This window comes from Spermophilus citellus (assembly GCF_964194105.1).
Source record: "Spermophilus citellus genome assembly, chromosome: 16".
Taxonomy (NCBI): Eukaryota; Metazoa; Chordata; class Mammalia; order Rodentia; family Sciuridae; genus Spermophilus; species Spermophilus citellus.
Window position 1 is genome coordinate 37836977 of NC_138196.1, and position 27657 is coordinate 37864633.

At 42.3% G+C, this 27657-nt stretch overlaps 1 protein-coding gene across 1 annotated transcript; it reads right to left on the reverse strand.

Moving 5' to 3' along the window:
• PLAT (plasminogen activator, tissue type) lies at positions 1 to 27507 on the reverse strand. The gene is made up of 14 exons (XM_081269827.1): positions 27289 to 27507; positions 13266 to 13363; positions 12324 to 12366; positions 10086 to 10223; positions 9605 to 9715; positions 9085 to 9259; positions 8361 to 8452; positions 6665 to 6839; positions 6040 to 6125; positions 4519 to 4714; positions 4275 to 4411; positions 3935 to 4075; positions 2424 to 2590; positions 1 to 891 (listed from the first exon to the last, which is right to left on the reverse strand). Exons 2-14 carry the CDS (start codon positions 13356 to 13358, stop codon positions 733 to 735), a joined length of 1713 nt encoding a protein of 570 aa, XP_081125953.1. The 5' UTR covers positions 13359 to 13363; positions 27289 to 27507; the 3' UTR covers positions 1 to 732.
• Between the last annotated feature and the right edge of the window lie 150 nt (positions 27508 to 27657).

Consider the following 27657-nt stretch of genomic DNA (forward strand, 5'->3'; position numbering starts at 1 on the left):
TGTGAAAAATATATCTGAATTTATTATTTAAAGACAGTATAATACAGGGTTATGGCAACAGAACATGAAAATTACAGTGGATTGATATAAATAGTCTAAATCCTAGCTCATCTATTACGAAAATCTCTCAGTTAACTAAAAAGTTTATGAAGAAAAAAGATTTACACTATACACAAAAGGAATATTTTCCAAGTGGAGTGGAAAGGCAGAAGAATACTTGATTTAAAGGATCGTTTTGGGAAAAATGATCTGTCCAGCCAGCCCATCCCTTATTTGGAGGCCCTGTTGGGCTCTTGTGACTATAAATACACATTCTTTTTCTAATGCAATACTTTTCTCTTTCAGGATCTAGTTATTGTTTGTTATTGAGACATACTTTTATCTTTGTGTTCCCATTTCCAGATTTTCTCACAACCAGTGATTAGGAGTCTGGACTTTCGTTCTACATCTCTTCTGCTCTAGACAGAATTCCAGGAGGGGTTGGCATTTATTTAGCTGTCTTCTTATCTGACAGAATACATTCTGAAATCAGCCTTTAACTCCTGTAAAATGTCCAAAATGTAAAGTACCCAACTAAAACACTTTGTCTTCTCCTACTGATTCTTCTCCCCTACTACCATGTGGTGGCTCATGGAGAAATCGGCATAGAGAAGCACATGGACTTGACAGTATGTCTTCTGAAGAGGAAGAAGTCAGGATCTCCTTTGATTTTAAGGAGCTGAGTTTTCTTGGTCATAGTCGCATATTTTCTTGAATCCAGTCTAGGTAATTCATGACCTTGGTGTATATACCTGGAACGTCCTTCTGCCCACAACCAAGACCCCAACTGATGATGCCAACCAAAGTCATATGTTTGTCCTTTACACACACCAAAGGGCCTCCTGAGTCACCCTGCAAAAGACAGAACAGGTTTGCAAACATGGCACAATTTCTGGGAGAAAATTAGAATTACTATAGTATTATGATATATTCTTTAAAGTACTTAGTTCAGAGAGGGCAAATTATCTCAATTTTCTTGATCCTCTAGATGATTAGGTTGTATCTATTCTGATAAAGTGAATTGATACAATTGCTCAGGATTATGGTAGCTCAGTGGTGGAGCACTTTTCAAGGCCTGGCCTCTATCCCCAGCACCACACCACACACACAAACATACAGACACAGACAGACAAAGATAATTGCTTAGCCATTTCAAGCCTCCAAAAACACCTGGTTTGAACTTGACCACTTACTAGCTTTGTGGATTCAGGATAACTGTCCTTTGGTTTTTTTTTTCTTTTTAATTTTTTAATGTAGATGGACACAATACCTTTATTTTATTTGTTTTTATTTTTATGTGGTGCTGGGGATTGAACCCAGTGCCTCATGCATGCTAGGCAAGCACTCTACTACTGAGCCACAACGCCAGCCCCTTTAGTTTTCTTAACTATAAAATAGAAAAGATGCTGTGTAACTCATGAGGTTGTTATGGAAATTCATTGGGAGGATACACAAAAAGCAGCTGAGAACAATATGGCATTTAGTAAAACTCAGTACTAATTATTGTCATATTGGATCAAAATAATATTTTTTAAGCATAACTTTAAGCATATAGATAGATCATAGTTTCACTTTGTATACACCCTTGTTTTGACTGTGACTAGGTGGTACATATGAGCTTTCTGAAGAAACCATTCAGAAAGAGACCAAATGCTCAAGAAACCAGGCCCGGGGAACTGCTTTTATGATTATAAGAACAATGTCTGCAAAGTCTTCAACACAAGAGCCTCATTTGACTTCTTTGTGTCCTAACTTCCATCCCCTAATGGAGAGCATGGTATACTGTAGACAACTGAAATGTCTGAGCAATAACAATTCCTTGGCTATATTTTAGTCTTAATACCAGCAGTTTGTCTGTCCCCCATGCCCCAGTATCTTGTTAATCATGAAATATAAATATTCTGATAGGGATTCTAACACAGAACCTAAATTAGCCTGTATTCTAGAATATTAGGGCTGAATATGAGTTTTTAAAACTCCTTTCTCACAATTCATCCTATTTCCTTTCCTCCTGGCCCTTCTACAAAATAGATTCTGGTTCTCTAGCACCTATAGAAATTAAGGATTTCTTACTTATATTGCTTTACCTATCACTTCAATAGTCAATTAATTGCCTTGGCTTACAGGAAATCCTGTACCAGGTGGAGTTTCCTGTGAAAACATGGGAAAATTTCCTACAGTTTTCGATTTCTTAAGTTTAGGTAACTTTCATCTTTCCCCAATTGCTTTATTCCTGGAGGCCCCTATCTAGAATCCCTAGGGCCTCACAGAGATGAAACCACTCCATTCTGGCTATAACTTTCCCCCTTAGTTAAGAACTTGTTGGCCAAGGAGCATTTTTGTCCTTGGGTGGGCCTCAAGAGTGGAGCAATATTCATATTTACCTGGCAAGCATCATGCAGGTTTGCTTGGTTCCCTCCACTGCGAGTATCTCCAGCACACAGCATGTTGTTTGTGACAGTTTTATTAAACATATGTTGTGATGTACAGCGGCTAGATGGGTACAATCTGACATGAGCCTCCTTCAGCCGTTCAGAATAGAAAGGAGAAGCTGAAAGAGAGGGAGGAAATGTCTTGTAATTCTAGGAAAACTTATTTGTAAGCCTTTTGGAAGGAGAAAGCCAAATTTTCCAATAATTAACATCTCTCAAGTATTAATACATGTTAGGTTGAATTCTATAATATCACTAACATTTTATCATTTTGACTTACAAAAGCAGCAGTTTTATAGGGTTTGATCTAGGATTTCTTGATAGTGACCCTATTAACATTTTGGATGAGATCTGCTGAGAGGACTGTCCTGTGCGCTATGGATGTTTAGTAGCATCTCTCTTTCTACTCACTGTCAATATCAACCTTCAGCTTGAGACCTTGAAATGACTCCAAACATTGCAAAATGTTTCCTGGGTGGCAGAATCACTCCAGTTGAGAACCATCAAGATTAACTTGAATAATATTTAATATTTTTAATCCAACTAGAGAATTAGATCTAGCTCCACTTTAGCATGAGGAAACAGATTTGGAGTAGCCAGACATGGTAGCACAAACCTGTAATCCCAGCTACCTGGAAGATGGAGGGAAGATTATTGTGAGTTCAAGGCCAGGTTGGACAATTTGGTAAGACCCCATCTCAAAACAAAACAAAAAATTATGTCCAGTGCTATAGATTAGATCTTGATTGTCACCAGAAGGCCCATGGCTTGGTCCTCAGCCAGTGGTGCTGTTGGGAGGTAAAACATTTAAGAGGTAGGGCCTAGTGGAGGAAGTTAGGCCATTGGGCGCAAGACCTAGAAGGGGATATTGGGACCCCAGCCTCCCCTTTCCCTTTGTTTCCTGGCCACCGTGAGGCAAGCAGCTGCCTCTGCTGTGAGTCCTACCACAAAGTGCTACTTACCACAGGCAATGTGCCACATGACTATAGACTAAAACCTCTGAAATTATGAGTCAGGAGAAACCATTCCTCTTTTTAAGTTGACTTATTCCAAGTATTTGCTACATTAATGGAAAACTGACTAAGACATCAAAGGTCCTAAAGCTAAGCAAGATGTAGATCTGAGATTTTAAATCAGGCCTACACAACTCCAGCATCTGAGAACCTACCTCCTTTGTTGACTTCCTACATAGCACCTTCTTAGAATCTTAAGTTCTTCAAAGTATTTGCACTATTCAGACTTTCCCTCACCTGTACAGTGACCCTGTGAGGTAGGGAAATCAGATGATGGGTCTCACCAGTCAGGGAGGCAGGGGCCTCTCTCACATATAGTCAGCAGCAGTACCAGAACTGGGGCTAGACCCTGCTGCTTTACTGACCACTTTTTCCTCCATCTGCTCAACTACCACATCCCCTGCTGTCCTGCAGACAGACAGGATGGGGCCAAGACTTCCTTCCACTTACATGCCTCGTGCTTGCCATAGCCAGACAGTTCACATTCCGTCCAGTCAGCCAGCTGCAGGTTGGCGTCAGGGAGGCAGACGGTGCGGACAGAGTTGCTGTCCTGGGCACACTGTAATGAGTCTGATTTCAGCTGCAGCAATGCTGAAAGGAAAAGAATAAGACCTGTGTGAAAGAGAGCCGCTTCCAGTTTTAGGGGAGGAACTAGCAGGAGGGAGCCAGGCTTAGGAAGGAGGAAGTGTGTGTGTATGTGTGTGTAAACATATTCGTGTGGGTGTACATGTGTGGGGGTATGCTGTGTGTTCCAGACTGTCAACTGTAGCAGAGAATAATAACATCTTACCAATATCATTGTCATAAGTGTCATCATCAAATTCCTTATGGACGATGTATTTTTCTACTTCAAATTTCTGTTCCTCTTCACCAGGGACCACCCGGTATGTTCTGCCCAAGACCACCTTAAGGTGGTGGGGAGGAAACCTAATGGAAAAACAGCTTTAGAATGCTATTTTTATTGTAAAATTTACTCCATTGATTCTGGTTTTAAGAACTTAGTAGAAAAATCTATCGGTTTTCTAAGCCCCTACCTCTCCAGGAAGCAGTGAGCAGCAGATAGGACCCAGCAGGAACTGATCAGCACTCCCCCACACAAAAACCTCTCTCCTGGTGACCTCCTGTTCTTGGCAAATATGGCAGCCTGCCAAGGATGAGAGGTGATGTCTGCGAAAAGTCCTCCTTTAATGCGAAACTGAGGCTGCTTGTACTGTCTCAGGCCACAGGTGGCTGGGAGAAGAAAGGAGAGAGAAGGGAGATCAGATCTGAGATGCTGGGGCAAGGCCCGGGAGCACCCATCTAGGTTTCTTCTCTTGGATCTCTGACTGCTATAGGCTGACTGCTCTTTGAAAGGTGGTTCGAGGGTGATGTAACTTTTCCCACAGTGATAAGAACCACAACTTTCCTCTGTTGAGTGCATTACCAACATGCTAAACATTATGTGTACACTATCTTTATCCCTTCCTAAGTTTCAGGGAGGCTAAAATATTTTGGCCCAAGTTCACAATGGTATCTAGATTAGAACCCATATCTGTTTGACTCCAAAACTGGGGATGTTTCTGCTATGCTTCATTCCTTCTAATTGTATCCATTTCCTGGCTTAAGAAGTAGTGCATTGTAAGTTTCCTTCTGAGGACTGTCTACCCATTTCTTTCCTTTACTCAACCATAGCCATTCTTCAAGGTAAGTGAAAGCTGACCTCTCAGAGCTTTTGTCAACACCCCAGCTGACAAGGCTCTGTGGCTGACAGAGGACCCACCATAAATGCCCTTGGTCATGAGTTAACTGAGAGTTTATGTCTTACCTTCCTAGTTAGACTCTATATTACTTGAAGAACATTCTGGTACAACTGTGTATTCACAGGAGCTGAGTTATAATCTATTCTCAGACTATTTCCAAAATAAAGTTTCATTTTCTTAGCAACATGTGCCAATTTGAATTTTCTCTGCCTCTCATCCCTTATCATTAATGCAGTTTCCCCATGTTAAATGGGTTCTGTGGGTAACGTGGAAGAGTTCACAGTATAAGCCTTAGAGTCAGAGGACATGGGAGCGAGCCCTATTTTTACTACTGGGAGCCCAGGGAATTAGGGCAGGCCATAGGACTTCTGAGAGAGTGTTTCCTCCTCAGTAAATGGGAAGAGGAAGACTCCATCCAAGAGGAAGACTCTCCCAACACCACTGTTGGGAGAGCACAACGGAAGCACCTTACTTTCTGAGGAGTCTCAAACGTGAGCTCCTCTCTTCTTCCTTATACTCACCACTACTATCAACACCACTATTAATAGAGGCATCCAGAGAGAAAAATTAGAGCCCACTGAATTCTAAGAGAAACCAGAGTGGTCTTTGCTTTCTTTTGGTTCCTCCCCATCACTCCCATGCATGGGAAGTGCACACCTGCCAAGACCATTGCTTCAGTTACAGAAGCCTCCTACCCACCAAGGCCTAGCCCTTCTAGAAGTCTGAACCAGCAGCTGTGAGGACACTCAGGGAAGCAAAGGAAATAGTGGGGAAGTGAGAGTAGGCAAAGGCAGGTAGTAGAGGGCCAGCCCTTACAGCACTGGGGCATGTCACAGTATTCCCACGTCAACTTGCGGTCCTTCAGCACATGGCACCAGGGCTTGGCATCTCCATCTGGATTCCTGAATGATAAGGGAGTTTAAGGTTTTAAGTCACATTTTCAATTATATCAAAGGCCACATAAGAGTGGAAAGAGGTAAATCAGTGGTAAAAACACTGAGCTGGAAAGGAAGATCTCAAGTTCAACTTGCCGAAGTGGCAGGCCCAATGATAGTGGAAAATTTTCCCTTTAATTTTTTTACTCTCAGTAATATAATATTCTAATCTCACAGGGATGTTGGAAGGAACTGGGAGATGTTTTGAGAAGAAACTCTTACAAAAGTATTATAATAAAAGTGCATTGAGAACGGAATGAATGAGGCTTAAATTAGGTGAGGGGACAGGACCGCTAACTTGGGTTTTGGGTTGGAAAACTGTTATACCTTGAGTTTCAGAAATAAGCGTTGTTCTATCAAGTGAATAGGTTGGACTAGATCATATCCAGAGTTCCTTCCCACACTTTGGATCTTTCTTATAACTTTTGGCATCAATTCTTCTCCCATCCCACACTCTTGACTCTTCTCTGCCAAAACCTGAATCCCTTGGGTTCTGATCTACTTACCGGCAATAATTATGTTTTCCCAGGCCGAGAGCCTGGGAGTTGGTCTTCCACGCTGTATAACTCTTGCCTATCAGGATCATGGAATTCCACGGAAGGCAGGAGGCACCAGATGTGGTGAGGCTTTGGGTGCCACGGTATGCTAACCCTTTTCCAAAGTAGCAGTCCTCGTTTTTTCCTGGAACAACAACAAAAAAAATCCCAAGCTGAAACAAAACCAATTAAATGGTGAGGCAGGCAAATTGGGGTTTGAAGTGGAGGTGAGAGCCAGTCTAGCATGGAGAAGAGTGTGGTATCTCCAACTTTTCATTTTTTCTTTAAGGCCTTTTACGTAGAAATGGCAAGTGGGTTTCACTGTAGTTTGGACTGGGAATGTCTCCCAAGGGCCCATATGTTAAAAGCTTGATCTGCAGCATGACACTGTTGGAAGTGGTGAAATCCTTAAGAGGTGGGGCCTGGTGGGAGGTCTTCAGGTCACTGAGGGCATGACCTCAAAGGGAATTGGGAGAACCCAGTCTCTTTCTCTTTTACTTCCTGGCCATGCAGCGAGCAGTCTTGTTCCACCACATGCTCCCACCATGTGTCACCACAGGCCCAAAGCAACAGGGCCAATAGATCATGGACTGAAATCTCTCGAACTGTGAACCAAAATGGACCTTTTTCTTTATAAGTTGAGTTTCTCAGGTATTTGTTATAGTTATATGGAACTGACTAACACAGATTTCATCTCATGTACCACTTTCATCAACTGGATGTCATCTCCCTAGATTGCTGTGTGGAAGCTGATTCTGAGGGTCTGTTCAGGTTTAGTGAAAAAGAGTGCTGTGTTCCCTTAGTGGTGATTATTCTTAGAGCTGCTTTGAAAGTAATTAGGGATTTCCTTGTTTCTACCTGATGGTTGCATTGAACCAATGTGCTTCAACAGGGGGTTGTGATGTTAGGTTCTACTTTGTCCACCAGTTCTCTGAGGGCTTTGCTAGGCTTAGAAGAGAACATATGAGCCCAAGAGTGCTACCCATTTTCATCAGTTTGCCCCACCCTACCCTCTTTTCTCGCCATTTGAAACTGATGAAGTATACCTCTTCACATAAATACTGTAATTAGAAGGCATCTGTAAGATCATTTATGTTTGTGAATATTAATTTAGACAAAATCCTTGGGATAGAGAGGATAACTTCAGAATTATTGTAAAAGGAGTTTTCACATTCACAGGTAAACCAGCATTACCTGTAGACCTGTGAACCAAATGCTCATTGTTTTTCCATGTATATATTTAGAAAAGTATCTTTCATACTATTGTGGTTACTAATATAATTATTTTTGAAAACACCACTGAATTCATAGTGCCTTTTTTTGTAACAGTTTTTTTTCCTCTCTGGGGAATTATTTTATATTAAAAGTTTTGAGAAAGAGAGACCATGAATTCAAAAAGGGAGAATTTCTATTCACTCAAAAAGGACTAGAAACTACTGATTCATCCCCATTCTTTCCTCTGTAGATGGGGAGACTGATGGCCAGAGGGGAGAAGGAGTCCACTTATAGTCAAACAGCTGGAGGCAATGTCTGGGCAGGACTCTTCCCTCTGTGGCCATCACTAACTCCCAACTCTTTTCTCTCCTCAGTTGTGGGACTATCAGCCCTATTCTTTCAGATGTTTCTCCCCTAGTGACACTCAGAAGGTGTGGTGACTGTCACTTACCCTTGGAGCAGGTTGGTATGCTGCAGAACTCTGAGGTGTACTTCCCTGCCTTAAAGACATAGCACCAGGGCTTTGAGTCTCGATCAGGGTTCCTGAAAAATCATCCAGGGAGGACCGGGGAAGGTTAAAAGTGAAAACTTTCCTCTCATACCCAAGGACTTGGCATACTCTTCTGGGGAAAGGGTGAGTGCATTTTTTGCATAGTTGAATACTGGATAGTTGTATTATGTTAGGCAGAAACATGACTTAATAATATTGTTTTTATTTGGAAATTAAGTATAGTTTAAGGAAATGCATATGGTTGTCAGTTGACAAGGGGTGGGCAATAATTGTTAGTCTTAATGTGTCAACATGGCTAGGTTAAAGTCCCCAGGTATTTAATCAAATATTAATCCGGGCACTGCTGCAAAGGTATGTCATTAGCACTTGCAATCACTTGATCTTAAGTACCTTATCCTACATGTTGTGGGTGGGCCTCATCCAATCCGTTGAAGGCCTCAAGAACAAAATATGAGAAGACTACAACATCAACTCTTAAGGTTCCAGCCTGATGAGTTGCCTATAGATTTCAGACTCACTAGCCCCCACAGAGCTGTGAGCCAAATCCCTAAAATCAATTTATTTCTATTTCTGTATAGATAGTACTAGGGCCTAGCAGGTTCTTTTCCCCAACCATAGTGCTTTTCACCAGAGAAGAACCTACTGAGGAAGATGGCCGCCTCACCTGCAGTAGTTGTGATTCCCAAGGCCCAGCTTGATGGCATCTGGTCTCCGCCCATTGTAGGACTTCAGGGCCAACACACTGCTGTTCCAGTTGACACATTCAGCTCCGCTTTCCACAGTGCTCCACGTGCCCCTGTAGGTGATGCCCTGATCCTTGTAGCATGTGGCACTGGTATCTGATTGAGAGCAGGATATGTGACCCTTCACATGTGACTCTCCCTTTGTTCAAAGGACTCTCACATGGGTTTCTGCAGTCACCTTCATCACTGGGGCAGGCTACTGCTGGAATTGCCAGAGTAAGCTGGGAGCTAGGTAACCCAGCAGATGATGGCTGAGCTGGACTCAGATTCACACTCAAGGCTCTGCCCATTGGACCCAACACTTTGGTTTCCTCAGCCACCCTCAGCTGATACTGGATTCTACCTTCATCCTTCCACCACACATTTCCTTTCCTTTCCTGGTTCATTTGGGAACTGGGATTTTTGGGCCTCTCTCTTTTACACACATACACACACACTCACCTATTTCACAGCGTTTCCCAGCAAATCCTTCAGGGCACTGGCAGACAAAATCTGAGAAATATATAGCCTGCCAACATGTCCCCCCATTGAAGCACCTCGGCTCACTGCAACCTGTCAAGCGTAAACAAGGAAACCCCTAATTACCTCAGCTTCAAGAATAACATGAATTAAAAATTCAAGAGTGTTCCTATATGCCAGCTGCTGTTCTACATGGTTTGCAAAATCTAAACCCCACAACCATAAAGTAAGTATATATTGGTATTCTCCCAATTTACATATGAGGAAACTAAGGATCAGTAAGTGAAGGCATTTGCTACATAGTGTAGCTCCTTTTTGTTGTGTATCTTTACTTTTCCTAACACAGAACATGCCTAAAATCTCCTTTTGAAGATTTGAACATGCTGGGAACCATGAAAGACAGGGTTTGGGCCCATGAGATTGAACCTCTGAATTGAAGCCTCAACATGAAGTCCATACTTACTTTTGATGGGCACCGAGTGGCACTGTGGCCTGCCGCTATTGCACCAGCAGTATTCCACTTGGTTGTTTCTGAGCATGGGGCGCAGCCATGACTCGTGTTGCTGGTAAATCATCTGTGTTTTTTCATCCCTGCACATCACTATAAGAAAAGACAGGCTGGCTTCTTAGAATAAGATTCAAATAAAACAAAACAACAACAACAAAAGATTTATCACCTGTGGACCTACTGAGAAATATCAGCCCATATAGTTCTACATCCACTGATTCACTGCTGGTTCTACATCCACTGATTCACTCACTGAGGGTTGAAAATACAAAGCTTGTATCTGTATTGAACATGTACAGATCTTTCTTGTTATTTCCTAAATAATACTGTATAACAAGTATTTACATTAATGTTATGGAGTATATAATTAATGCTTTATTACATATAATAGGGAATCCTGAGATTATTTAAGTATATATTTAAAGACATTCATAAGTTCTGTGCAAATATGTCATTTTATATAAGGTATTTGAGCATGTGTAGATTTTGGTATCTTGTGAGAGGTACTTGAACAAATCATTGCCCATCAGAGGGATGACTATAATCTATTGTAAATTCCTTAGGAATACAAGTGGAAAACAAATACAAATACCTAATATTTTGTCACTAAAGATAACATTCCTGTTATTGTTTTTCCTCTGATGAGTCCTTTTTTTGAAATAATTTATCTATCAAAATACACTTATTAAGTAATATTCAATTTTTCATTTTAATTCACCAAAAAAATATATTGTATAATTGCCTACCGTTTTTGATCTATATGAGTACTACCACACAGAAAATGTTGCACTTTTGGACCAATACAAAGAAAATTGGCATTTTAGGCTGCGCAGGAAAGTGCTGTTTCCATGAATTTTTCCTTCCCTCCCTACCTTCCTTTCTGTGTGGTTCTGGGGATTGAACCAAGGGCCTCAAGCATGGTAGGCTAGATAAGCAGCTCTAACAATGAGCTACACTCCCAACCCTTTTTATTTTATTTTAAGACAGGGTCTCACTAAGTTTCCTAGGCTCGTTCAAACTTGCGATCCTCCTGCATCAGCCTCCTGAGTAGCTGGGATTATGTGTGTACTCCATCACACCTGGCTCCATTAGTATTTTTGATATAATTAAAATAGTTGAAGTACTCCCACTAATGTTTTCTTTTCATCTTTTTCTGTTTTCAAACCAGAATGCCAACTTTAAAAAATAAAAAGAAAACATGGGGCTGAGGCTACAGCTCAGTTGTAGAGCACTTGCCTAGCATGTGCAAGGCACCGAGTTTCATCCCCAGCACCACAAAAACAAAAAAGCAACAAAATCCCTATTGTATTTTTAGTTAATTAAAGAAGTAACATATGCTCACTGAAGATAATGTTCTTGCTTCTTTCAAAATTCTGTCAAGGCTAGAATATCCTTGTAGGAAATGCTTTGCTATCCAACAACAAAATTATTAAGAGTTAAGTGTGATTTGGCCTGAGGAGACTTCCACTTTAAAATGGAGTATTGAAAAAAATCAGGTCATGAAGGAGAAAAGATGAGGACTCTAGGTTGGTAGTACTCAACCTGAAGTGGGGCCTAGAGTTCTTCAAATCAAAGACAAGAGGCTGTTAGCATTTTTTATTTTTTGAAATCCTGATGGAAGCATTTCTCTGCTTTCTAGAGTCAACTCTAGACGTGGACTTATGAAAAAAAATTCTTTCCTCACTACCTCTGTGAAGTAGCCCAGGTTATTATTCTGATCTGATTAACAGGAAGAAACGGAAACACAGAGATGCTAACAAAGGTGCTGAGTGGACTCTGGAAGGTTCACAGCCCAGGAAAGACCCCAGAGGACCTGGACAGCAATGGCTGTCCTTGCTCTGCTGTTAGCATTTAGGTGGCCTTAGGCAAGAAACTCAGTCTCTCCAGGGCTCTGTTCTCTCATCTGTATAACAAGGAATTTGAACTGGTAGGCTCTCACCAGCTTTGTGATCCCCTGACATCCTGACTCTGTTCCTCTCAGAACCTGTCTGGCTGGCATCAGCAGATTGGGTGAAGGATGAATTAGCAGCATCTTTTAGAATCCCCCTGAAAAATTCACCTTAACATAGTAAGCAGGTCATGGGTAGAAGTGAATCTCCCAGCAAGTCTAAGGTACCCTAATGTCCTACTACCCTAAGCCCTGACCCTGCCTCCTATCTCCACTGACCCTCTTCCACCTTAGCTCCTTCTCACCTCTGTAGGATCTGGCTCCTCTTCTGAATCGGGTGTAGATTTCCTGCAAAGAGACCATGAGTAGGTAAAGATCAGCACAAGCTGGGAGATGACCACACATGAGTCTGCCAATTAGAAGCCATCTACTCAGAAGCTCTCCCTCGGGTAACTGGCCCAGGTGGAATATCCATTTCTGGCTGCCTTGTCTAATTCTTCCTCTCCTTTTATACTAGCCAAAATAACTTTATGTACAATGGAAATGTTTCCTATTTCTGTGGTCCAAAATGGTAGCCACTGATCCCTTGTAGCCACGGAGAACTTGAAATGTGGCTACCATGATTCATAAACTGAATTTTCAATCTCATTTAATTTTAATTTTAAATATAAATAGCTCCATGTAGTTAGTGGTTACAATACTGAACAGTGGAGTCATAGCTCCCTGTGTCCTCCAAGTAGCTGTCTGGGGCACTCTGTTCTTTGAGATCCTGCTGCAGAGTATTACTGTTATTTTTTTGTTGCCAATCATTTTCAAAGAGTGTGTGTTTAGCTTCCATCCTGATCAGGTAATGAGCAGCATAAGGGCAATTTACCTGATTCTATGGCTCAAAGAACTTGTGTTGTCTTCTATAAATACTTTGTGGATTAATTCAAACACATTCGTTAATGTAACTCCAAAGAAGGCAGGCAGAGGCCGAGGAGCAAAATTAAGAACTGTTGGCTCAAGTTGGAATAAATGCCTAGGTTCCACTTCAGAGACTTAAATCCCAAGTATCTGATCCAGAAAGAAAGGGCACATGCATGTCTGTGGCTTTACTGATATTTTGTCCCTTAGCCTTCCTATTCTTGGGCATTTTTCTCACCCCTGGAATCCTTGGGAGGATGCAGACTCTTGATTGTATTGAGGAGCATCTGCAAGTATAGCAGCCTCCAGGAGGGGCATGCCGAGATGGATTGGACACTCACCTGGCGGGGCAAAGTGAAGACTACTTCACAAAGCAGCAGTACACACAGAAGCCCTTTTTTCATTGTATTCATCATTTCTTCAGAGTGTCCCATAAATTCTGAAAGAAGAGGAAAAGATCTTAAGCATGTGATACAGGAGGGCAAAGTACAGTAAAGTTCAAGAACCTGAGTATTATAGCTGGATTCTTCCTCGAGCTACAGCTCCCATGGACAAGTGTCCTGAAGATGATTACTCTCTCTCTCTCTCTGTCTCTCTCTCTGTCTCTCTCTCTCTCTCTCTGAATCTGACTACTTTGCACACATCACAAAGGTTTATCCATATTGTAGCATCTGTCAGAATTTTCTTTCTTTTTAAGGCCAAATGATGTTCCATTGTTGGATATACTATATTTCATTTATCCATTCATCTTTGATAGACACTTCAGTGGCTGGAAGATGATCTTGCCCAGAGATTTCCAAGGGTTGAAGGGCAAAACTATCTCTGGCACTTCTTGGTAGCCAGTGGACTCCAGGAGACTATAGTGCCTTACTTGGTTTCCTGGAGGGGAATTCCTGACTTGGGGTTGACTAAATGAAGCCACAGTAATGTCCTCTCTGAGTTTTTTTTTTTTTTTTTTTTCTGGTGCTAAGGATTAAACTCAGGGTCTCTCAGGGTCTTAAACAATGCTGGGAAAGCACTAACAATTCAGCTATATCCCCAGCCTTCCTCTCTGATTTTTCCAGAGGAATATGTAGGGATTTTATTGCTGACACATCTCAGAGCCAGTCTACCCATCTCAGATTGCCTCTGCTCTTACACTTAAAATGGACAGAGCTGCTTCCATGTTCCATGGTCTAGCTCACCAAAAAGAAGGCTCCCTCTATGCCTCACTGCTCCATTGGAATGTCTTTCTTCTTTTTTATAGACTATGACAGATCTGGCAAAATGCAGATTTGCAAAAATAGAAGAGGCATCTGGTTTATGGTCATTAGACTCAGATCTTCCTGAACCCCCAATTCCCAGTTTCCATTTGCCTTTCCCCACTGATCTTTCTTTCCCTTAGTGACTGAAAGTAGGTTAGTTGGTCGGGGTGTTATTTTGTGGTCTGGCAAGCCCTCTCCTTTATCCACAAGAATTAAAACCGACCTTTGTTCCCCTGACTCATTTCCCTTCAGTCACAACAACTTTTCTTCCCACCCTTCCCCCCTTCCTCAGGACCCCAAGGTCTATTAATTCAGAGCCTTCTGGGATTTACATTTTGCCTGGCTGTGGCTCTGGCTCTTTCTTTCTTTGAAAAGAACTCCTCTCTGAAAGTGCCATCCAGCCTCCTCACATGGCCAAGTTCCCTACAGGGTCAGGATGAAAATAGAGAGGGAGGATAAGGTGGGAGACTCTTCACGCCTGACTGATTCTCCCTGGGCTGCTGGGGACAGGCAGAGGAGGGAGCACAGAGCTGCTGGAGAGGGTGAGAAAGCCTGGCAGGAGGAGCTGAGCAACAGTGGTTCCAAGGAGAAAAATGTAGGCTCCCAAGGAATCTTGTCTCTGGCTTCCCCTCCTCTGCCCATTCCCCAATGTGAGGGAACAGAAGGGCTCTCTCTGGGCTTTGTTCTCCTTTGGCACACCCAAAGCCTCCTAGGCAAGGTGGACTGAGCACTCTGGAGGCCCTTTTCTTATTCAGAGGGCTCAGCTGAGCTACTAATCCATTGGTTTCAGACAGTTCCAGAAGAAAGGAACCATGCAGTTGAGGTCATCCTAAACAGAGTGCAGGGTGAAATCTTGAATTTTTCAAGATTATCTTTCTCAGCTTTTCTTTTCCTTGAATTTCCACTTTCTCAATCTTTTCCCAAAATTTCACTTAAATTTTGTTTCTTAATTTTTACCCCATTACTTATAGGCTTTGGAAAACAGATCTTCCTAAACTGATTCCCCTTCTTTCTTCCTGATGGTCCTCTATGGGTTGTCCTATCTTTTATGATGCTACACTAGCTTAGAGGATAGGGAGAGCTCTACACACTCAGAACTTTTTAAAGAATCCTAAATGAAGTCCAGAATTATATGACTGAGTAAATGAACCACCAACAGAAGAAACCTCTTTTCTATATCTTGCAGATCAAACTAACCAGCCATTTCAATTCACTCATTCAACTAAGTCCCAAGGGATTGGCTGACTATTTATCTATCTATCATCTATCTATCTATCTATCTATCTATCTATCTATCTATCTATCTATTTATTTTCCCTGCCAACCAAGGTACTATTTTATTTCAAGAATTTAAGATCCTTCTAAATGGAACCCAATTCTAGATGTTGAACACTTACAAAACCAAAAGTGAAGTAACAACATATTTGCACTCCCTGCCCTTCCTTAAGGGATCTGCTCTCTTCTTGGACAAGTGGGGGTGGGTGGGAATACCAAGTAGGGAGGAGAAGCATGACCGGGCTGGGTGTGAAGACTCCAACAGCTGCATCATGTTAAGCCCTTTAACAACTAGAGAATCAACATAAGGGGACAGGAGAATGTTTGTGTCTTGTGCTCTTGGGAAAATTAGTCTTGTTTCTTCTTTGGCTGCTTTTGGCCTTCCTTGGCCTCAGGCCCAGTGTAGATGTCTCATATTAGCAACACAGCAGCTCCCTCACACTACACAAAGGCAATCAGAGCAGCTGGATGGGCTGTATGGAATAAGAAGATGACAAAGGAATTAGTCATCCTGCCATCAGAAAAAAAGTGCAGTCTGAAGACTAGGAAGAAAGGAGAGAGGGAAGAAAAATGTGTCCTTATTTCTCCTTTGGTGCAGATGTGGGTGTAGAGATCTGAGGGGCAGTGCCTGAACAAAGAACAAAGTGAACACCAGAAATGTGGACTTACTCAGCACCCATGGGAACAGATTAGGCCAGGCCAGACTATGACTCTGCTCCCACCAAAGGGAGATTCACAAGTAGTGCTAGGGAGGCCAAGGTACAAGATGAAGAAGTCTAAGAAGTCTTTCAGAAACTCGTTTTACAAATTCAAAGAAAATTGTTATTTTTTTCTGGTTCTTTTCCTTTCGCTGTATTTAAGAGTTTCCCAGTATTATTAATGAACTTAAAAGGAAAAAAAGCAAGCAAGCAGGTAACAGGAAGAAGGACTGCAGGGAAGGAGGAAAGGAGAAAAAGAGAGGGAAGGAGGAAGGCAGACTGGTCAACCAGGAGGACGCCTGACTTTAGTCAATCTGGAATCCCTGAGTACTGCATGAGAAGAGTGGTAGAATGGCTGTAAGGCCTGTGGTCTCCAAGGTTGCAAAGCCCCAGACCCAGCAGGCCTAACCTACACACAAAGTTGATTTTTACACATTTGCAAGAGGCATCCTCTCTAGTGGGAGGAGTTAAGCAAGTTAACACTCTGTAAATTAGAAAATGTGGGCCACATGGTGCAGCAAATAGACCACAGCCTGGATTTCACTGATGTGTGAGCAGGCACATCTGCATTCAACTGGCCTTGTCTGCTTCCCACATGCATGTGTGTCTCCAGAGCAACTCTGACCTTCCTGCCTGGAAGCTGTATGCCATCTTCTTGGCTGCAGCAACAGTGACTGTTCACTTGACCCTTGGAGTAACTTGCAAATGATGACCACTCTAGGGGAAAGGGAATGATGGTCTGGTAACCAGGGACAGGAAAGCTGGCTAGAAGCTAATTCTCCTGGGAGAGGTTCTGTTTCCCAGGTCCAAAGATGGGTACCATTTTGAGAAATGCCGGAAACATATTCATTTGTGCAGTAGTAACATGGCAGAATAACGATTAATGGGCACTAGTTAATAATTGATTGATTCTGGATTGGCCAAAGTCATTGAAATATATGAAGAGGACATCTTGCCCTGATCAGAGTTACTCCATAAACCTGAGTTACTCTATTTTGTAACAGTAGTTTTTCATAAGTTACTCCATTTTGAATTTAAGTGCTGAGGTGGAATGACTGTATACCTTCTTTGTACAAGTAAACAGCCACTATCTGCCAGGCACAACTATAAAGCACAAATTGAGAAATCAGTTAATCATACTAATAAAATCACTTCTGTATGCTGAGAGCCATAGCCAAGTAAAAATGATGCACGGCATTTTTGGTTGTAAGGTGCCGCCAACAAGCCATTGAGATGATATGATTATGTTAAGATCTGCATTCAAATGGATATTAGACCCCTGCTGTCCACCTTGGCCTGCTACTTTGGAGCTCTAGCGGGACTCCCAGAGTTCCCATTGGTTGGGAAAGTGCAGTAGGAGGGAATTCCGGAGGAGAGATTTCCTGTTGGGTTGTGTGTCCGGGAGAACGCCACGTGTGTGGGTCGGCATATTTCCCGGGAACATACAGGGCATTGGCGGGAGTTTCAAAAATAAAGTTTGTTCCTGTTTCAGTGGCTCGTGATTTTGTGCCCAGCCAGACTGTGGCATCTGTGGACTTATCAAATTAATCAGAAGCACATGGATGCATTGGTGTTATCAAACTCATTGGGAAAACCTGGCCCATGAGCTTATGGAACACACCAGACCACCAAATGAAGCTACCCCTCACTCAAGACTCATAAAAGAAAGAACACCTGAGACTGGACACAGTGGCACCTGACCCCATCCTTGTCACTCCTGATCACCAGGCTTGCCCAGGAAAATCACCACAGTGACAAACTTTAGAATTTCTGGCCTCAGGCTTCAGCAGAGTACAGTTTCTCCTGCCCTTGATGATCGTGTACCCATGGCTCACTCCGAGCTGACACTCTGAAACTACTGTCTGGACCTTGGCCTAGAATAAGTTCCTGGTCTTTGACAGCTCTGTTCCCTTCAACTGGTTCTTGATCTTATCTGACCACCTGTAGTGACTCTGCTTTCTATCTGCTTTCTGTCTTTGCTCTCTTTTATACTAATAAAAATCACTTCTGTGGACTTATCAAATTAATCAGAAGCACATGTGAACTCCTGTGGCTGCCTGAATCTTTTCTTAACCTTTCTATAACACACACACACACACACACACACACACACATTTTTGTGTCAAGTGTGATATGTGACAGGAGTGTTGTAGATACTAGAAATTAAGAAACTACTGGGCTGGGGATGTGGCTCAAGCAGTGGCGCGCTCGCCTGGCATGCGTGCAGCCCGGGTTCGATCCTCAGCACCACATACCAACAAAGATGTTGTGTCCGCCGAGAACTAAAAAATAAATATTAAAAAAAATTCTCTCTCTCTCTCTCTCTCTCTCTCTCTCCCCCCCCCCTTTTTCACTCTCTCTTTAAAAAAAAAAAAAAAAAAAAAAAGAAACTACTGTTACAAAATAGAGTAACTCAGGTTTATGGAGTAACTTGATCAGGGTATGATGTCCTCTCCATATATTTCAATGACTTTGGCCAATCCAGAATCAATCAATTATTAACTGGTGAACTCCTGTGGCTGCCTTAACCCTTTCTTATCCTTTCTATAACACACACACACACACACACACACACAAACATTTTTGTGTCAAGTGTGATACGTGACATGAGTGTTGTAGATATTAGAAATTAAGATTGGAATAAAAGAACTTGCTCAGCCTATGACTATCAGGTGACCTACAAGTATTCGAAGAACTGCCATCGATGAAAGTGGTGTATCCTCAAATTTATTTTTATTCAATAAATTCTGACATTATGGAAAGGCACACACATGTTTGGTCTATGTTAACAGCATAGCTTACTCACTGTCAAATGGCAGTTAGATAACAGAGGGACCTGAGAAGAAGTAGGCTAAGTGTTGTCCTCGGTGACTTTGCATTGCCTGTCTCCCCTCTATTTTCCTCCTACTTCTTCATAAAAATCTTTCAGGAAAGGAACTGATACACTCACTCACACAAGGTAGAAATTATTGAACATTACTGCACATTAACTAAAGTCAATGTCCTGCCCCTCCAAGAAGCTTTTATAATTTGAAACATAAAATGTGCTCCTAGCAATATAAAACCAAGCAAGCTGGACGCTCTAAGTCTTCCTCCAGAGCTGTGGTTTCTACATTGTATCGAAAGTGAGTGTTCACATGCTGTGTAAATAATGAAACTCTTATAAATGGGGATAAGTACTTTTATTTAAACACTCAATCTGCTGTCTGCAATTATATAGGAAAATGATTTGCAATAAAGGAACTATACAACAGCAGTCAACCAGTCAGTCAAAGTCTAGGTGGAAACATTGCAATTTCCTGAGATGATATTGAACTGGAGGATTTCTAGTTTGTACTCTTGCCATCAAGAGAAGGCAGAAATGTGAGCAAGCTGAAGGAGGATGGAAATAGCTAGGTAACATAAAAATGAGTGGATACTGTTATCAAGTTTTGCAACATGTACAATATTTGGTCTATTTTTTCGTTGGTAAAGGAGGGCCTTATGTTATTATTGCCTTGCAAAAGTTTTCTCTGGAAATCTGAGTGAGAGAGAGGGAGTCAGTCTTCAAGAATACCAGTGCCCTAAAATGATTCCTAGTTTTGAAACAACACACACTCTTCACCCACTCCAACCACTACAGTTCAGAACAGGTGCCAACAAATTAGAAAAGAAATGGTCAGAACTCTCCAAAGCATCTTCAAAATATAGGTATGTCCTATGCCTAAGCTACATGAAATTAACCTCAGAAAAATCTATACCCATTACTTTGGGTGTTATCTCCTCCACTTTTACCTTCAGCCAGGTAATATGGTTATTTGCAGGAGCTAAGAAAGTATAAATTGTGAGTCTAGGAAAAGAGATGTCTCTCCTTGCCTCTTCCCATGATAAAAGCAAAAGCAATACTTTCTTGTGGGCCAGGGATATAGCTCAGCTTATAGAGTGCTTGCCCTGCATGCACAAGGGCCTGGGTTCAATCCCCAGTACCACACATATTTAAAAAAAAAAAAAAAAAAAGTATGGGGAGGTGGCTCAAGCGGTAGCGCGCTCGTCTGGCATGCGTGCGGCCCGGGTTCGATCCTCAGCACCACATACCAACAAAGATGTTGTGTCCGCCGAGAACCGAAAAATAAAAATTAAAAATTCTCTCTCTCTCTCTCTCTCTCTCTCTCTCTCTCCTCTCTCACTCTATCTTTAAAAAAAAAAAAAAAAAAAAAAAAGTAATAAAGACACAGTTCAACTGGCAAGAGCTAACTCAATTAGTGCAATAAAATATTAACCCCCGAATCTAAACAAACCCTGAAATTCAATGATAAGCAAAAAGAATGTGTTGTTAAGTAAGCGATGAAGGTGCTTTCTCAGGTTCCTTCTACTTCTTAAAGCAAATGGCACTACACGGTAATTAGAGATTCAGTAATGTGGTTCTTCCATCTATCTCCGTATTTTATCAGACTTGAATCAGAAAATAATGACCAGAAGCTTTCATTGTATCATTAAATCAATTTATCCAAATTTTACTGGCATTTTGTGAAACTAACATTATAGTGTTTGAGAAATATGTGTGGATTAATGCTTAGCAGGTATTTGAGTTTACAAAACTCCTTTATATCTACTAAATCACTTAAGGCAATTTTAACTCATTTCTACCAATAAGAGAACTGAACTTCAAAGAAAGCATAAGGGACTTACCCTAAGATGACAAGCCTTGTAAGAGGCGGCATCGACTTTCAAACCCAGGATACTGAGTTTCTCTAGCCCAAACCTGACACTTTTCACTTGTCTCCATGATACTCGCTTGTGACAGTCTTTCTTTTTGGTGCAAGGAGTCAAACTCAGGGTTTTTTGGATGCTAACCATGTGCTTTACCACTGAGCCACACTCCTCCCCCTCACTTGTAAATTTTTTTTCTTTTTTCTTTTTGGTGGTTCTAGGGATTTGAACACAGGATCTTGATCATGCTAGGCAAATGCTCTCCTGCTAAGTTATACTGCCATCTTGTGACATTCTTAACGAGTTCAAAGTTGATATTAGAGCAGCATGTTATCAGGTATGGAGAAGGACTCTAGACCTTCAACCTGGAACCCCAACTACCACTTACAGGCCCTCTGAGCCTGTTTCCTGGGTCTTTCCAATAGGCTCCTCATTTTTCATTTTGCTTAATTATTCTGATAACTAGAGAAGCAGCAGGTGAAGGCCCTGCTCAATGCCTTATGCACAGGTGTTAGCTGTATTTAATATCATGAGCTATACTCCCTTCAGCAATAGGAGCACCAATATCAACAGGGTCTTCCTGGAACAACTGCTTGAAACTAGAGACGTAGAAGAGATACCAAGCTCTAGGGTCCTCAATGTGTTCAAGTGTTAATATCAAATCCTGTTTCCTAACTCATCTGGATACCTCTTGATAATCTGTGATTGAATTCTCTACAATTGAAAAAAAAATTTCATGCTTTGTTTTTATGGTCACAGAAAGGTTTGAATGGCAACCATTATTTCCTGAATACAGACAGGGTGGTGTCTTACATCTTATTTTTAATCTGTTTTTTTATTTGTCTTTCCCAAGCCCATTTACATCACACATGCCAGGGACTCTGTGGACTTTTGAAGGAAGTCAGAATTAGCAACTGAGACATATGAGATATCAGGTGTCTCTATTGATAATTCCTGCCTGATGTAGAGGGTATGGATGTCTGAAAGCCAGGTGTATTTTGTGAGGAAAAATAAGGACACTGGAGCTTCCCAGAAACACACACACACACACACACACACACACACACACACACACACACACACTTCTTTCTCTTTACAGCCCTTGTGGTATAGACTGGCTCTTGCTACAACTGGGCAGAATAAAACAAGTTTCTCTTTGCTGTGAGCATAACACAATGTGAATAGCCAGAGGAGATGGAGTTGACTGGTAGACTTTCTTTTAGATTACGTGCACTGGGTTACTGGACTCAGCTTCCTCACTCAGCCCTCTATCTTCAGCCTTCATGAAACCCAGCTGACATCAAACTGCTTATTAAAGAGCTGGAACAAAGGGGCCTAAGAACCTCCCAGGGTCCCATCTACCCAGTGCCTATGGGACCCCTCACCATACACTGAGACCTCAAGCCCTAGCTCAGATAAGATTCCACTTTCCTGGCATTCACAGGTGATGATTTACTCACAATATATATTCACTATCAAATGTCTATAGAGCTCCAACCATGCAGGAGGCATGCAGCAGGCTAGCATTCCCTGGGCAATCATGATCAGAGACAGAGTTCTCCTGAGCTGTCCCTTCAGATATGTTTGTGAAATTCATGCTGTGTGCCCAGCACTGGTTTCATTTTCCCTTCCGACCCTGGAGCTATTTTGGGTAATCAAAAATTGAGTTTATTTTTCCTTCTGTACCCTTCTACTGAAGTCTGTTTCTCAGGTAGGAACTGGTATCAGAAGACCATGTGGCTTGATTGGGGTTGGATCAGGGTGGATTATCTTTAAACTCCCCCTAGAGCTGATTTTCTATAAATCTAAGTCCTCCTCACTCTTACCAGTTTGGATGAGAGGTGTCGCCCAAAGCTCATGTGTGAAACAATGCAAGAATATTCAGAAGTGAAATGATTGGGTTATGAGAGCCTTAACCCAATCAGTGAATTAATCCCTATCAGGAATTAACTGAGTAGTAACTGAAGGTGGGTAGAGTGTGGCTGGAAGAGGTAGGTCATTGAAGGTGTGCCTTTGGGGTATATATTTGGTGATCTGAGCTTAGTTTCTCTGCTTTCTGATCATTTTGTGAGCCTCTTCCCTCTACCACACTCTTCTGCCATGGTGTTCAGCCTCACCTGACCCCAGAGGGATGGAGCTGGCGGTCTATGGACTGAGACCTCTGAAACCATTAACCCTCAGATAAACTTTTCCTGCTTAAAATTGTCTTTATCAGGTCTTTTAGTTACAGCAGTGAAAAGACTAACTAAAACAGAAATTGTTACCAAGAAGGGAGTTCATTGCTGTGACTAACCTGCCCATGTGGTTCATAAGCTTTGAAACATTTTAGAATTGGTGGGAGGAATTTTGAGATACTTAGTAGTACAAACTGGGAATGCTTTAGATTGCTGTAAATGGAGATTAATGGGTAATTCTGATGGGAGCTCAGAAGTCCAGAATGTCAACAGGACAGTGGATAAAGAATTCAGGGTTCAAGAGAGTTCAGAGAAGGAGGATTTTATTGGAAATTGGACTAGAGGCCATTTGTGTTATGGTCTGGCTGCGAAATTGTCTGCATTTTGCCCACGTCCTGATACCTTCTGTGAGGCTAATTTTAAAAGCAATGGCAGATGTTCCATGGTTACTGGCATTTCTTAATCTTGGGGTTTTCCACTGTAGCTTTAGCTTCCCCCTCACAAATATACTCATTGCTCTCTCTTAAGTGTGCCCACAAGGATCTTAATCTGGTAGAAGAAATTTCTAGCAATATGGCATTCAGGCAGTGGCCTGGATATTGCTGGTGGCTTTTAGACAATTTTATTGTTATAATTAGGCACAGAAAGCAGAGCAGAAAGATCTGAAAAACCTTGGACTTGAAGGGTGGGAGTAAAATGAGGGCTAAGGAAGATTCAATTGCCACAAAAGAAACTCTAAAGATTTTGTCCAGAGACAAAAAGAAAGATGGCTTGAAGGCATCTCAAGGAGTTGACAAGACCATACCCATTTCAGGATCAAGGGAGTGAAAATAAAACTTCCTTTGAGAAGAGACCAGTGGGCACACTTCTTGCACAAGGGGCCCTAGCTACCCAGGCACTCAGAGGCTCCTACAGCCAGGGTCCCTGGAGACTTGGTTACTGCTCAAGATGGTGATAGACCTTGGCATCAACCATATGGTGCTGATTTTGCAGGATTGCAGGATGCTGGAGTAATAAAGTCCTGAAGGCTTCCACCAAGATTTCAAAGGAAGGTCTGGGAGGCCAGGCAAAGTGCCCTCAGGAAGGATCCCTGTGGGCAGCCCCTAAGAGGGCAATGAATATATATATATATATGTGAGGGGGAAGCTGAAGCTACAGTGGAAAACCCCAAAATTAAGAAATGCCAGTACCATGGTCTGCCAAGGAAAGCTGAGACAAGTTAACAGAAAGGCCACTTGCGCTGCCACCAACAAGGCCAGAGAGGCAGAGCTACACAGGCCCTTTGGAGAGAACATCATGCTATATGCTCCAGATGCTGGACATGGAGCCACAGGACTTGTTTGCCTAGCTATATTTCAGTCTTGCTTTGGTCCCTATTTTTCTGAATGGAAATGTTTATTCTGTACCTCTATATATTGAATACTTGTAAATTGCTTTTGATTTTTACAAGAGCTCACAATGTGAGCTTGCCCTGAGTCTCAGAGGAGACTTTGGACTTGAAATTCTGGGCAATCTTGAACTGTTGAGACTAGGAGGACTCTTGGAAATAGAATAAATGTATTTTGCATGGTGAGTTGGTCATGAGTTTTGGGGGGCCAGGGGTGGAATGTTATGGTTTGGATGCAAGGTATACCCCAAAAGCTCATATGTCAAACAATATAAGAACATTCAGAGGTGAAATGATTGGGTTATGAGAGCCTTAACCCAATCAGTGAATTAATCCCTATCAGGGATTAACTGAGTAGTAACTGAAAGGTAGGATGTGGCTGGAAGAGGTGGGTCATTAGGTATATATTTGAGGTATATATTTGGTGAGCTAAGCTTAGTCTCTCTGCTTTATGATCATCAAGTGAGCCTCTTCCCTCCACTACACTCTTCTGCCATGGTGTTCAGCCTCACCTGAGCCCAGAGGGATGGAGCTGGCTGTCTATGGATTGAGAGCCATGAAACCATTAGCTCTCAGATAAACTTTTCCTGCTGAAAATTGTTTTTTGTCAGGTCTTTTAGTCACAGAAGCAAAAAGCTGACTAAAACACCAGGTTTTGTTTGAGACCTGCTACATGAGTTTTGTGAGCTGCTTGATTAGGCTGAGGCTTATAGTCTGAAACTGTGGACAGAACTTTTCTCCTGAATATACAAAACAAATGTCCCAAAGATGGAATGAACAGAATATTCCAGTACCCCATTGCCTATCTTAATCATCTTATCAAAACAGAGCCGAAAATCACCCCCAGAAAAATTTTATTCTAAGACTGAAGATGTGCAGTGCCAAATAATCAAATGACAACTGAATAATTTCACAAAAGACTCAAAATCTTCCTCACTACCAGATACTCAGTATTCCAGAAAAGCATGCTGATTTTGTATTTTGAATGGAGTTAAGTCTGCTGCTCTTGCCTATGACCCAGGTTGTTACCTCAGCTGTCAAAATGAAAATAACCTACACACACTCTAGAAGCTTCAAAAGTCCTAAAACTAGCATTAGTCCTTCCAAATTGATGAATCCAGCCAAGACCTCTGTAAGCTGCTATAAAACCCCATGACTGAAAAAATTCCTGTTGGCAGACGAATAACAGGCCTCCTCTGAACAGGAAACTTTCCCAGTTGTGCTGTGATCCTCCTACTCACTCACCCCCAAAATTGATAGATGGCTATGATCACTTCAAATTAAAGTATAAAAGTGTGCCTGGGTTGCCTATTCTAAGAGTGGGAAATTCACTGGTTTTCCAGCTCTGCTTGTCAACTCTTTAGGCCCTGGGAAAACAAAGGCCAGAGCCCTGTCTTAATAAGCTTTCAGATGAACCGCAGGGTCATGGCTATTCCTAAGCTCCTCCCTGGCTGATGAACTCTCCTGGGCCCTTGATGAAACAGCAGAGAACAGTGCAGACACTGGGAGAATATGATAGGTGGCATCACAAAATAAATTGAGATGGTTCTGGGAAGTCTGGGCAGAGACTGAGCCCTTTGGGGAAAGGGGCAGCTATCATCGATCCTGACAAGATTCAGAGTCTCAAGGCTGGCGTCTCTGAGAACATTTTAGGCAGAATAAATTGATGGGTAGGATGGAGCTATTTATGTTTCAATATTTACGGCGCCCCCGCTGGTGCCTGCAGTCTGACTCCTTCATCCTGGCAGGAGGAATGTACCCCGCACTCCTGCCTGTCAGCATATATTGATTCTGGACAAGCCAGGGTTTAGATCCCAGTTTGAGCCTTCCTGCCCCCACACAAAATTGCTAGGAAGTCACCTTTCAGGAAATTCCACTTAGAGTCGTATTTGCAGGATTTCTTCACAGGATTGCACACACATATCCCACTCCCCGACTGGCTCCTGTCATCAATCAACTGCAGGAGATCTCTATATTATTCCATATTGGCCACCAAGTAAGTCATTGCTACGACACTTCTTTGTGTTTGAGTTTGCCTTTAGTTACTTGGGAGCTCAGCATATCTTCCCACTTCCCTCCTTCCCACCCTTCCTCCCTCAGCTTTGAGGTTAAGAAAATAAAGATAATAATAGGAAGAACCTAAAGAGACTTACTATGCTTCCTGAAGAGAGTGTTAGGAATAAAAAATATTGTTATTTTCCCCCTCTGTAATTGAAAGGTCCTTTAAGAGGACTGCACATTTGATTAATGCATACTTGGAAAAAAGCTGGGGGACAAAACTGGTGGAGATTATAGCAGGGTGATGGGAGAGAGGAGATCAAAGGCATTTTTTCTACCCTAACTCCCAAGTGAAAACGTCAGAGATCCCTAGAAGTCATCTGCTTCTCTTTCCCAGCACTTCTCACCTAATAATCATGCTCAGGAGTCTGCTGCAACCCAACCTCAGTTTATTCATGGGCTCCTTGAGGGAGGGAGGCAGCCAGACAGACAACACTTCTGGACATTCCCCAGCCCTCCCAGCTCTCCCAGCCACGTGTTCTGAGTGCAGCTGATTTTACTTTTACTGCCCATTACTCATGTGGTCGGCTCATTGTCTATTCTAAGATTTTCTATGTAATTCTTTCCATTTTCTCCTTTACTGTGCAAGCAGACATTTCTGCAAGAAATGTATCTTGCCTATTCTCTCCCTTCCTGTGACCCCCCACCTCCCTCCAAATCACTCCAGCCTTTCTCGAGCAATTGCAGATGCAGAAAGAAGATTTCCCTTTGATGTGATTCTCTTTATGCCTGAATTAGAAATCAGCCCCTTCAATGAAGCATGCCTTCACTGGCTCAGTTTGCCTGAAAGACTTCAGAGAGACAGAAGAGGAGGAGCTGGGCACAGCAGTTCAACTTACCGCCACGTCTTGTGACTTTTCTCCTTCACGGGCCTTCTTTTTTGGCTCTGGGCTCTTGCAGGATCTCAGCTCCAATCTCGATGAACAGCTCCAGCCTCCTTTAAGGTTCAGGGCAGTGGGTGGGGTCAGTGGACTGGGTGGGTGGATTTCTCCGTGGTGGAGGATGCCCAGTGGACAGGGCTGTGCGGGAGCCAAACCGGGCGGGACTGTGTTTATAAGGCAGGGGAGGAAGTTCGCTGTGGAAGCAGCAGTCAGTCCTGGCTCGGTGCCTGCCTGATTATTCACAGTCTTGAAGTCATCGAATCACAGGAATTTGGGAGTTGGACAGGACCTTAAGAATCATCTTCCTTTAGAATCCTGGTCTCAAAG

Coding starts and splice junctions, on each gene's coding strand:
- PLAT (XM_081269827.1), bottom strand. CDS start 13,358: ATGGGACACTCTGAAGAAATGATGAATACAATGAAAAAAGGGCTTCTG. Junction 2,591..3,934: donor CTATGGCAAGCACGAGGCAT/GTAAGTGGAAGG, acceptor CCTCTCTTTCAG/CTTCTCCTTTCTATTCTGAA. Junction 892..2,423: donor ACCTGCATGATGCTTGCCAG/GTAAATATGAAT, acceptor TGTCTTTTGCAG/GGTGACTCAGGAGGCCCTTT.